The sequence below is a fragment of the Nematolebias whitei genome, chromosome 23 (assembly GCF_014905685.2).
Source record: "Nematolebias whitei isolate Nwh7 chromosome 23, NemWhi1, whole genome shotgun sequence".
Lineage (NCBI taxonomy): Eukaryota > Metazoa > Chordata > Actinopteri > Cyprinodontiformes > Rivulidae > Nematolebias > Nematolebias whitei.
In genome coordinates, this window is record NC_056520.1 from 416,514 (window position 1) to 427,507 (window position 10,994).

General features: G+C 50.9%; 2 protein-coding genes across 3 annotated transcripts in view; one reads left to right on the plus strand and one right to left on the minus strand.

Moving 5' to 3' along the window:
* Positions 1-239: 239 nt before the first annotated feature.
* atg13 (ATG13 autophagy related 13 homolog (S. cerevisiae)) lies at positions 240-6,224 on the plus strand. Its single transcript, XM_037696526.1, has 19 exons — positions 240-270; positions 394-418; positions 894-964; positions 1,420-1,500; positions 1,575-1,694; positions 2,481-2,527; positions 2,624-2,764; positions 2,831-2,871; positions 3,129-3,225; positions 3,294-3,401; positions 3,466-3,559; positions 3,674-3,772; positions 3,844-3,909; positions 3,984-4,081; positions 4,696-4,819; positions 4,880-4,957; positions 5,029-5,136; positions 5,211-5,339; positions 5,410-6,224. The coding sequence occupies exons 3-19, from the start codon at positions 902-904 to the stop codon at positions 5,485-5,487; spliced, it is 1,572 nt and encodes a 523-aa protein (XP_037552454.1). The 5' UTR covers positions 240-270; positions 394-418; positions 894-901; the 3' UTR covers positions 5,488-6,224.
* A 1,091-nt stretch (positions 6,225-7,315) lies between these two features.
* kpnb3 (karyopherin (importin) beta 3) overlaps positions 7,316-10,994 on the minus strand; it is a 12,747-nt gene continuing 9,068 nt past the window's right edge. Inside the window, exons 19-26 of one of the 2 annotated variants that reach the window (XM_037696570.1) lie at positions 9,620-9,792; positions 9,392-9,503; positions 9,267-9,322; positions 9,105-9,199; positions 8,780-8,877; positions 8,485-8,710; positions 8,275-8,416; positions 7,316-8,170 (exon numbers count right to left, since the gene is read on the minus strand). In XM_037696570.1, coding sequence (XP_037552498.1) covers positions 8,084-8,170; positions 8,275-8,416; positions 8,485-8,710; positions 8,780-8,877; positions 9,105-9,199; positions 9,267-9,322; positions 9,392-9,503; positions 9,620-9,792 — 989 coding nt within the window. In that variant the 3' untranslated portion in view covers positions 7,316-8,083. Of the gene's footprint in view, positions 8,171-8,274; positions 8,417-8,484; positions 8,711-8,779; positions 9,000-9,076; positions 9,200-9,266; positions 9,323-9,391; positions 9,504-9,619; positions 9,793-10,994 lie in introns of both variants that reach the window. The other variant, XM_037696569.1, reaches the window with a different exon arrangement.

Sequence of the window (10,994 nt, forward strand, 5' to 3'; positions counted from 1 at the left end):
ATATATATATATATATATATATATATATATAAAACGGAACGGCCTCTGACGTAATGTTTTGCTTTCTCACAGATTCGATACGTAAAATCAAATAAGTTATTTTTGCTGTACATGTAGATTCCCCCTGTTAACTAAGTCATTTTTTAAAATTTACATAATGTACTTTGAGATTATTATAATTTTTCAAACAATTTAGGAAATGAATAAGAACACTTTAACGAAAGTGCGACAGTGGAATCGCAGCGACACAAACACGTCTACGTGGAGAAGGTAAACAGAGAAGTAGCGCAGCCTCTGCTGACGTCGTTTTCTGGATGTCAAATTTACGCATGAATATGTATAGATAAGACTGCGGTGCGTCATTTTATCAAATATCTCTGTATTTTATTAAAGGCTCGTCGTTACGAGGACAGCTTATGTAAGTTTTACTGTTATTTGTGTATGTGCAAAGTATTACGTTATTTAGCTAGCCGGCTAACGTTAGCCACATGCTAGTTGAGCAGCGTCAGTCCTGCAGCAGCTCGGAGCTGTCAACAAACAGGAATTATCCCTGAAATGTCCAAGTTGTGACTTTATTCTTGATAGCAACATCTAATAACCGACATCTTGTCATCATAAATGTCATGTACACGCTTTTATCTTTGATTAACAGAGGCCCGTTTGATCCGCTACGACTCAACAACCGTGATGAGTTTTTTGACTCTGCTCATGTTGAAATATTCTGATGAGAAACGGATTTCCCTCAAACACGTGCATTATTTGCGTCATGTTTGGCTCTGATTTGTCACTTGCTCAGTCAAGTTTTGTATGCTCCTGAATTGAACAGTTTTCGACTTCACACACATATTTAATGGGACTGTTTAGGAGTCATTGATCCGTCCGTCTGATTACAGGTGACGACATGGACCTGAGTCCACAGGACAAGAAGGACTTGGACAAGTTCATCAAGTTTTTCGCCCTGAAGGTAAGAAGCAGCGGGGCAGCACGGTGGTGCAGCTGGTAGAGCTACTGCCTCTCAGCGAGCAGGTCCCTGGTTCAAACCCCGGTCCAGGGACCTTTCTGGGTGGAGTTTGCATGTTCTCTCCGTGCATGCGTGGGTTTTCTCCGGGTGCTCCGGTTTCCTCCCACAGACCAAAAACATGCATGTTAGACTGATTGGTAACTCTAAATTGTCCCTAGGTGTGAGTGAGTGTGAATGGTTGTTTGTCTCTATGTGTCCCTGCGATGGACTTGCGACCCGTCCAGGGTGTCCCCCGCCTCTCGCACAGTGATTGCTGGACATGGGCACCAGTGACCCAAAATGGAATAAACGGGTAAAGATAATGGATGGATGGATGGTAAGAAGCAGCTCTTGGTTTGTCGTCGTGTTCGATTCTGGATGGAAACACGACCGCGCTTCACGCTCATCTTTGTCTTCAGACCGTCCAGGTGATAGTCCAAGCCCGCCTCGGAGAGAAGATCTGCACGCGCTCGTCTTCGTCGCCCACCGGCTCCGACTGGGTAAGGCAGCGTTTGTTTTCAACGTTCAGCGAGGCTGTAAAATAGTTAAACTTGAGTCTTTTGCTTCCTTCCAGTTTAATTTGGCCATCAAAGACATCCCAGAGGTCACTCATGAGGCCAAGAAGGCGCTGGCCGGTCAGCTGCCGGGCGTCGGCCGGTCCATGTGCGTCGAGATCTCCCTGAAAACATCAGAGGTTAGAACGACTTGAACTTGCTTTACATGGATCTCCAGAGGGTTGTTACCTTCTTAGGCCTGTCGCGATAAACGATAAATCAATTAATCGCATGATAAATGACAATTATCGACCTCATTTTCATTTATCAGCTTCATCGTTTCTTCGTGTCTCTTTCTCCTGAAGACATTGGAGGACAAAAGGCTCAACTCAGGTTCTTCACTGACCCGTCCCTTTCTCTTTAAAACCTATTTTAACGATCGCAAATTGCATTTTTGAATCGTTAAAAGCAGCTAAACTGAGAAGCTAAGCTACGAGCTAACAGGCCGACCTCGGGGGAAAAAACCTCCGTCTTGTTAAAGCTCCAAAATTCACGGTTGAAACTCGTGCCTTCGTGTAAAAAGTTTTGTTGCTCAGCAAAAAGAAGCTGAGAACTTGTTTACTGATTTTTTATTAAAAGCTTTGTGTGAAAAATGCTGAAGAGCTCAAACCACACTGAGCGTCTGCCATTTTGAGAACCAAAGAGAGACAACCCATGTCACGTCAAGGAGCCTCCCTCCCATTTTTCTTAGAGAGACACGCTGCTTGCTCCCTCACTATCCATCCTTCAGTTCAAATTGTTATACTGCCATCCAGTGGTCAAAAATAAACTAACATTTCTTCTTAAATTTGACAATAATTACTAATTGTCAAATTTCAAACAATATTATCGTGCATCGTGATAATTTCTGAGACAATTAATCGCCCAGCAACATGTGTTATGGTGACAGGCCTAGTCCTTCTTGACGTCTGTTTTTCTTGGCGCAGGGCGACTCCATGGAGTTAGAGACGTGGTGCCTGGAGATGAACGAAAAGTGAGCAGCTTGTTTTAGGTTCCACTGTTTGCAGACGACATCGCCTTGTTCTGAACTCGTTTCGGCTGCTGTTCTGAATGTTTTCTGCTCCTGCAGGTGTGAGAAGGACATCAAGGTGTCCTACACGGTTTATAACCGTCTGTCCGTGCTGCTGAAGTCTCTGCTGGCCATCACCAGAGTCACGCCCGCCTATAAGCTGTCCAGGAACCAGGGCCACGACTACGTCATCTTGTACAGGTGAGCCGTGCATCTGGTCCATCGAAGTGTCAAAGATCTGCGTCTGAACGCTGCGTCCTGTTGCAGGATTTACTTTGGAGAAGTGCAGCTGGGCGGACTAGGTGAAGGTAATGTTACTCTTTAATCCCTGTGATATTTGTCTGACACAACCTATAGCAGGGCTGTTCAAGTGAACTGCTCAGGGGCTGGACGTCCAGCAGTTGTCATGAAGTTTGTTTTACGGTTTAAAATCTGGTTTGAATTAAAAATGCTGGGCCGAACCGAGCTCACGGTGGGCCTGGTTTGGCCCCCGGACCACCACTTGAAAAGCCCAGACCTATGACCTGGTTTTCTTATGATCTGGTTTGGTGTGCTGCGTCCGAAGGCTTCCAGACGGTGCGCGTCGGCGTCGTGGGGACCCCCATCGGGACCGTCACGCTGTCCTGCGCTTACCGCGTCAACCTGGCGTTCATGTCCAGCAGGTGAGCGTCCGTTTTAAAATGGCCGTCAGAGCAGAGCTCTATGCTGATGCCCCGCCCCCTCCCTGCAGGCAGTTTGAAAGGACCGCCCCCATCATGGGGATCATCGTGGATCACTTCGTGGACCCTCCCTGCAGCAGCCAGCGACCCGCCAACCTGGGCCATCCCTGCATCTTCAGGTAGCTCCGCACGAGCGCTCGCACTCCAACCTTTTAAATTTGTTAACGTTGTTTCCTCCCTCAGAGCCCGGGAGGAGGAGGACGGAGGAGCGTTCGCTGGAGTTCAGGACTCGCAGGAAGTCTGCACCACCTCCTTCTCCACCTCTCCTCCCTCTCAGGTATTAAAAACTAACGCCCCTCCCGCTCTTCTCGTCTGTTTTTACGCTCGTTTATCTTTTCGCTCTCTTCTCTCCTCGTTGTGACGTCTGTGTGCGTGTGCATGTGTGCGGCAGTGTGTGTGCACTCTGAGCCCCTCTCCTTCCAAACTGTCTAAGCCCCTCCCCCTGGACAGTCTGCAGCTCCCATTGGCTCTCGGACTTGTCACTCACAATGTGAGTCTGTGCTCGCAGTTGACCCGTCGGCGCTCGAGCCTGCGGTTAACGCCTCCTCTGTGTGTCCGCAGCTGTACGCCTCCCGGCTGTCGTACCCGCCCGCCGCTTCAGGAGCAGCCGCGGAGTTCTCCAACCAGGTGACCGACGACGTCCGTTCGGCTCGTTCTGTTGAAGCCAGAGCAGGAATCTAACCGACGTCTGTCCTGTTCAGGTGCTGCACGCTGGGAAAGAAGGCGGGGCTCCTCAGCCGCCGCACGGAGCCGAAGTTCAGCTGACTGTGGAGCACGCCGCTAACACTCCGAGCAGCAGGTGGAGGTCTCCTCACGTCCGTCACACGCTAACGTTCATTCACTGAAACGTAAAAATATAAATAGTTTCCCCACGTACGTTCGGCTGCTTCAGGTGTCGGAGCGTTCAGCTCATTCAGGACACGACAGCTAGGACTTTTAGCTGTTAAGTTTTTGGAACTTTATTCACATTTTTTTGCTCTCATGCACGTGAAATGAGATTCTGTCGGATTAAAAAACAATTAAATCCAGTTAACTGTCATCCACTGGTTTGATGGCTTTAGCTTTCAGCTGCTGTCCTGCAGTGCTGTTTCTATGAACGTTTTGATTAATGTAGCTTTTAGCCACTCTTCTGCTAATTCTAAAATTTGCTTTTCTAATTAACAGTTTCTCGCCAAGTTTAGCTAATTGTAGCTTTTAGCTTGTTATATTTAGCTTTCAGCTATGGTTTTTATCTGCTGTTTTTAGTATTTAGCTTGTATTAACAGTTTGGCTAATTGTAGCTTTTAGCCACTGTTCTGCTAGTTTGTTAGGCTAAGTTTAGCTTTTAGCGTTCGACTTGCATTTCCTCAGAATGCGTCTCGTCGTTGTTTTGTTTGTTGTTGTTGTTTTGGTTGAAGTTGTCGTCTCTCTCAGCGGTGATGAAGACGTCCTGCTGCAGAGCGGCGAGGGGCGGAGCCTCTCCCCCTCTGACCCGGTGGAGTCCCTCATGGCGTTCAGGAGGAAGGTCGGAGCGTTTGTCAACAAGCCCAGCACACAGGTAAACAACAACAACCGGCTCTCTCCAGGTGTACAGCGACCTGACTCTATGGTTGCCTAGGTAACCGCGGGCAGTCTGGACCTGCCGTTCGCCGCCTTCGCTCCTCGAGGACTGGACTCTGAGGAGAGCGACCCGATGGTACGGTCAGATCCGTTGACCTCCGGCTCGTGTCTCTCGAGGCCGTGTCAGTTTGTTTGTTTTGTGTTCAGGTCCGCCCCCCGGACTCGCCCCCCTGCCGGTCCCCCCTGCAGGTCAGCCTCCACTCTCAGGGCTCAGACGGGTCGGCGCCGCAGGACGACTTCGTCATGGTCGACTTTGTGAGTACCGAGGCGCCGAAAGACAAAAAGCTCATCGTCTGTTCGGTCGTTGACAGCCGTGTCTCCGCCTGCAGCGCCCGGCCTTTTCCAAAGACGACCTGATGCCGATGGACCTGGGCACGTTCTACCGCGAGTTCCAGAACCCGCCGCAGCTCGCCAGCCTCTCCCTCAACGCCAGCTCGCAGTCAATGGCCGACGACCTGGTGCGCCGAGCCGAACTTCTGCTCCGACAACAAAAACAAACACGCTAACGTTTGTGTCGTCCGTCCGCAGGACTCGCTGCCGGAGAAGCTGCGCGCCTACGAGAAGAACATCGACGAGTTCGACGCCTTCGTGGACACGCTTCAGTAGAACTTCTGGTCCGCGTTACAGAAGAACGGTTTCACTTCCTGCTACTGATCGACGCCGAAGGCCCCGTGTCCTGACCCAAGAGCCCAGCTGGTCTGAGTTCAGCTAAATCTCCTCTACGTTTTAACTTCAGCGTCTTTGAGTCGGAGGAACTTCAAGTTCGGGAGTTTTAATCTCCGTGGTCAGGAGGGTCGTGTACGTTTTGTGAATTTGTAAAAAAAAAAAGGGATAAATGTTTCCACAGAAAGCTTCAAGTGAAACCTGTTGTAGATCTAATAAAGCATGTTGGTCCTCAGAAGGCTGAGGCTACGTTCACCCCGCAGGCCCTCCAGCTCGGATACGATTGGTCAGATCTGAGGAGATCGTGACATCACGCTAACACGTTAGCATGCGTGGTTCAGCGTTAGTTACACTGAAGGTAAACGTTGATGCGGTCAGATGCTAATGTTAGCATCAGCCGCTGCTGGAGCATCCGTCGTCGTTCCAGACATAAGAATACGAAGCAACTGGACTTCAAGACGTGCGGAGTAATACGATTTAAACCGCACGAGGCTGGCATTGTCAATACTTGGGTGGAGGCGTTCCTCCTGGATCCGATTCAGGACCACATTATTTAAGACCTGGGTCGGATTCATTAAAACACGTTCAGTCAAATAAATCCGATACAGGTCACTGGAAGGAGAAAAAGATTTGAGCTGCATCTGCCTTTAGGTTGAACGTAGCCGAACTAATGATCACCTCATACAGATCGTTTTTAGCTGCTCTTAGTCGATCACACTTTAAAAACTGAATAAAAGTTTTTGTTTGATTCGTTGTGACGTTTTTTTTTATCAACGTCTCAAAGACTCTTCTGAAGCTCAGCTGGCAGGTGATTGGTTCAAACCCAACGAGTTTATTGTCCCCGATGCCGAGAATCAGATGGACAGTGGACACCTTGTTAAACTAAACAAGAAGGTTTAGTTCCTTCAAATGTTTAGTCAGAGGACTCTGGTGGACAAGGCCACCGTAAATGACTCCTTCCATAAGACATTTCTTCTTTTCCCCTTCAAGGGCCACCACAGTGAGTCCTCCATCTCTGTCCTCTCTAGGTGTCCAACTACCTCCACATCCTCCAACTGCATCCATACAACTTATGTCTTTTTCCTGCACCTGCACGTCTAACATCCTTATACCAATATACCCACTGTCCCTCCTCTGGACATGTCCAACCCACTGTCCCTCCTCTGGACATGTCCAACCCATCTCAGTCTGGCCTCCTATCTCCCAGTTGATCAACCTGTGCTGATCTCTGATGATCTCTACTAATCTTCTCCATCCTCTTCTTTCAAGTGCATACCTCCACCTCTCCAAGACATTTCCAAACCTCTGGTCATCAGGTCCTAACGTCTTCCCCTTCATTCTTTTCAGAGCTTTCTGGACTTCACCCTCACCAAATCTTTCCCACTTCCTGGTCCACAGTTTCTATGATCTCTTCTTTCTCTTCATTCATTAACTCCTCAAAGTTCTCCCTCCATCTTCCCACCACTCACTTGTTAGAACATTACCATTCCCATCTTTAACAAGCCTCATCTTTAACCACCTCCCTAACCAGGAGCAGGGAGGTGTGTGGAGGGGGGGGGGGGGGGTCAGGCAGTGTTCAGCCATCCTTCTCACCAATGGGTGCAAGTCCTCGTCACCCTCCCATACAAGTCTCCCCTGCCACAACCTTGGTCTCCCTCAGGTTTGTCCCTGTTGGAAGTGCTGACTCAAGCCATTTCTGTTCTTTTAGCAACATCAGGTGCACGACTGACAGGAGGAGCCATTTTTTAGGTTTCAAATCAAAAAGCAGAACTTTTCTCAAACGTGTTTTTATTGTTGGTTTTTCTCCGATTCCATGTCATTTCTGCAAGACGACTGCAAAGGGTTAAAAACCAAGACGTCGAGTTTAAGGTGGCACTTTATGATCACGTAGCTCCAGCTCGTCTCGCACCGAGGCTGCGAGCGACCACAGGTCAGAGTCTTTGAGGGGGGAGGAAGGGGCGGAGCCTGAAGCGTTCCACTTCCTGTGAGCTCCGCTTCAACCCGCCCAGGCAACTTAACACAACTACAGTATGAAGATTTTTTAAGAGTGAGCCACTGAAACATGCCGTTACTCTGAAACAAACCCCCCAGAACTGTGGCAGACGGAGGCCGTGACCCCCCAGGTAACACTGGGAACATGGAACAAAAAATAAAATTCACAGGAGACGGGCAGGGATTGCCCAGGGTGCACGTGCACCTTTTTAGCAGCTCAGGCCACAAAATGTCTGCCCCTCCCCCCTCCTTTGAGCCAGTCCAATGTGTTGCATGAGGGGGGTGGGGGCACCTTTGATAGTCCTGTCGAACCCAGACAGAGAGAAGTCAGTGGTCGGTGAATGGTTTGAGAGAAACGTCCAGATAGAAGACAACGCCGACTCCTTAAATACAGAACCCAATGTCCTCCGTCAGCTGTGTCCACCTGCCCCCCCAGTCTGCTTCAGATATGCTGAGGAGGTGATGGGGGGGCGGGGGTATGGGGTGAAGCCGCTACAGATCAGAGCAGGGAGGTGTGTGTGGAGGGGGAGCGTTTGGGCTGGGGGGTTCAGGCGGCGTTCAGAAGGTCCTGGATGGCTTTCTGCTGCGTCTCGTTGAGCGACGAAACGCACTGAGTCCACAACCCGGCCGACGCCTGCAGGGAACAACAAACCCTCGTTTAACTTTCAACCAAATGTAGCTTTTAGCTGCCGTCTTGCAGTGTTCATTCAGTTCCGCTCTCCAAACGCCGCCGCTCACCTGAACCTGACGGACGACGTTGGCGAGGCGCTTGCTGCACGCGTCTTCGCTCTTGACGGACTCGTTGGCGACGCCGTCGGCGATGATGAGGAAGACCTTGGGAAGGTTGGAGTTGTCCGGCCCGAGGACGATGGGGTTGTTGCTGCGGGACAGGAGCGACGTCAGGAACACAGGAAACCGTTTGGGGCGAGGGGGAGGAGCCAGGCCTACCTTTCGATGAGGTCGCACAGGAAGTCGAACGTGTGCACGGCCTCCTCCTTGTCTTCTTTGAGTGGCAGCCAGCCGAGCCAGTGAGGAAGCACCTCGCCGACATTGACGCACTCAGGCCGGAACCTCATGAGCTTCCCAACGGCAGAGATGCAGTTCTCCGTGGCGTTGATGTTCTCCGACTGCGCGTCGGCCGCCTGGATGACTCCGACCAGCATCGGGAGCGCCTCTGAAACAGGAAAGCCAGGAGGTGAAGCGGCGCTCCGAGAGCAGCAAACCGACGATGAGCGGCGTCTACCTGTGCAGAAAGGGCGGTAGTTGTCTCCACCGAACTGAGCCATGACGCCGACGCCGTAGGCCGCCGCCTGCCGGACCTCGGGGCTCGAGTCGCACAGCGACTGCAGCATCGGCCGCAGGAAGTACTCAGCGTACTTGAAGGAGGAGGGGCTGCAGTGCTCCACCACGTCGTCGAAGATGCACAGACCCCACTGCCGGTCGGCCCACGGCCTGCTGGGACTCTGAGGACAAGCGGGACACTCGGGTCAGTTCGGGTCCGGAGCAGGAGCGGGTTCTCCCAGAGCGGGCGGGGACTTACGATGAGCTGGACAATGAGCTGCAGCAGCTGCTCGAACCACGGCAGGACCTTCTCCTTGTAGCTGCTGAACACGGAGTGCAGGATGTCCGACACTTTGGTCAGGATGTACACGTCGTTCTCGTCCTGGAAACAAAAATTAAAACTAAAACCGGTTTCTTCACCGTCTGACGGAGAACCCACCGGTCCTCACCTCGTCCTGCAGAGACTCCTCCACCTGCTCGTCGTAGTCCTCGTCCTGCCTCTTTGCTGTGGAGAGCGAGCGGTTAGCACCGAGACAGTTTTACACGTTGGCTGTGTGTGTGTGGGGGGGGTTACCTTGTCGGAGCTCCTGGTTCTTGAAGTGCTCCTCCAGCTTGGCCTTCAGGATCCCGCCCAGCTCCTCAAAGTGCTCGTTGTTCAGGCAGCCGTCTCCCATCAGCTCCACGCACTGAAACACAGTCAGTCAGTGAACGCCGCTTCCATGCAGCCGAGATGCCTTCAGGGACCCCGAGTCGCCTTCAGGGACCCCGAGTCGCCTTCAGGGATTCAAGGTTCTTGGTTTACCTTGGCGAAGGAGTGCATGATCTCCGACAGGACGTCCGAGTCGGGCTCTGTGCCGATGGCCTTGATGAGCGTGTCGCACATGAAGTGCCACATCTGGGTGAGGTACTCCGGCCCTCGGACCCGAGCGCACTCCAGCAGCAGGGGCATGGATTCAGCCGCTGCCACGCGCACACGTGGACACGGTTAAAGGAAACAATCATGGTGGTGATCAGAGGACAGAAGGGCAACGTTAGCCTTGACCAGGGGTCAACAGCACATGGAGGTTTCATGGTCCCGACAGAGGCCTCAACTCCTTCACAGACCTCTGGGAAAGAACCGAAGGGGGAGGGTTCCCAGGCTGTTTATTTACAGCCAGAGAGAGTACCGGGGCTGAAGAGGGGACGGATGATTTTTTTCTTGTTTTGGATAAACGGAGATAAAATTATTACAAAGATCATTAGTGGAGTCAGTGAGTGATGGTGGACAACAGTATTTTGGAGTTACCAGGGTTGTTGGAGATTACAGGAGTAAAATAAAGGTCAAGAGTCTTCCAGGGACCTGGCTTACATCTTACGATGCTCCAGATGAGCTAGCAGACCAGAAGAATCTCTCAAGCACTCGACTTCATTTCCCTCACCTCTGTCAGGAGCACGGTGGGCTGATGTTGTACAAGTTCACCGCACTGAGGGAAGCTGGGAGACAGGAACGAGGAGCTTAAGATCAGCTGCTAGAAGTTCAGAGTTCATGTTTTTTCAGATGTCTAAAAGAGATCATTTGATGCAACTGTCCAGGAAAGGAAGCTCCAGGTAGATACACTCATGTCATCTGCAGAGATGATGATGCAGTCAGAGAGTTTGTAATGTCCAAGTCCAGGGTGTGACCACGAGAACGTGTTGGAAGCTCGACATGTTGTCCCAAGTCCATACAGTCCAAGAGCTGAAGGCATTCAGCAGCTAGCGGATTAGTAGGTGTATCAACATGAATGTTGAGATCCGAGTACGAGTATGTTAAACAGAACATCGACAGTCTCAGACGCCTCAGGAAAAAAGGTTGAGATTTAGGAGGTCTATAAATGAGGAGCACTTCATTGAGTCTGGAGGAAAAAGCCAAACACTCAAAGAAGCAGAACTCACCGAGTCACAGGCGGAAGGTCCAAATGATCTTTAAAAATGACAGCAAGACCACCGCCACAACCTGAACTCCCTGCTCCCTGGAGACATTTGTGTCCAGCAGGACATGAGCCGTGTGGCTGATGCCAAGTCTCTGGAAGGCACAAAAACATCAAAATCCTTGTCCTGAATGTGGTTTCTATAGTCCACGTGTGGTTTCTATAGTCCATGTGTGTCCAAGTGTGGTTTCTATAGTCCACGTGTGGTTTCTATAGTCCACGTGTGGT

Coding starts and splice junctions, on each gene's coding strand:
- atg13 (XM_037696526.1), top strand. CDS start 902: ATGGACCTGAGTCCACAGGACAAGAAGGACTTGGACAAGTTCATCAAG. Junction 2,872..3,128: donor GCTGGGCGGACTAGGTGAAG/GTAATGTTACTC, acceptor CTGCGTCCGAAG/GCTTCCAGACGGTGCGCGTC. Junction 3,402..3,465: donor GGCCATCCCTGCATCTTCAG/GTAGCTCCGCAC, acceptor TTCCTCCCTCAG/AGCCCGGGAGGAGGAGGACG.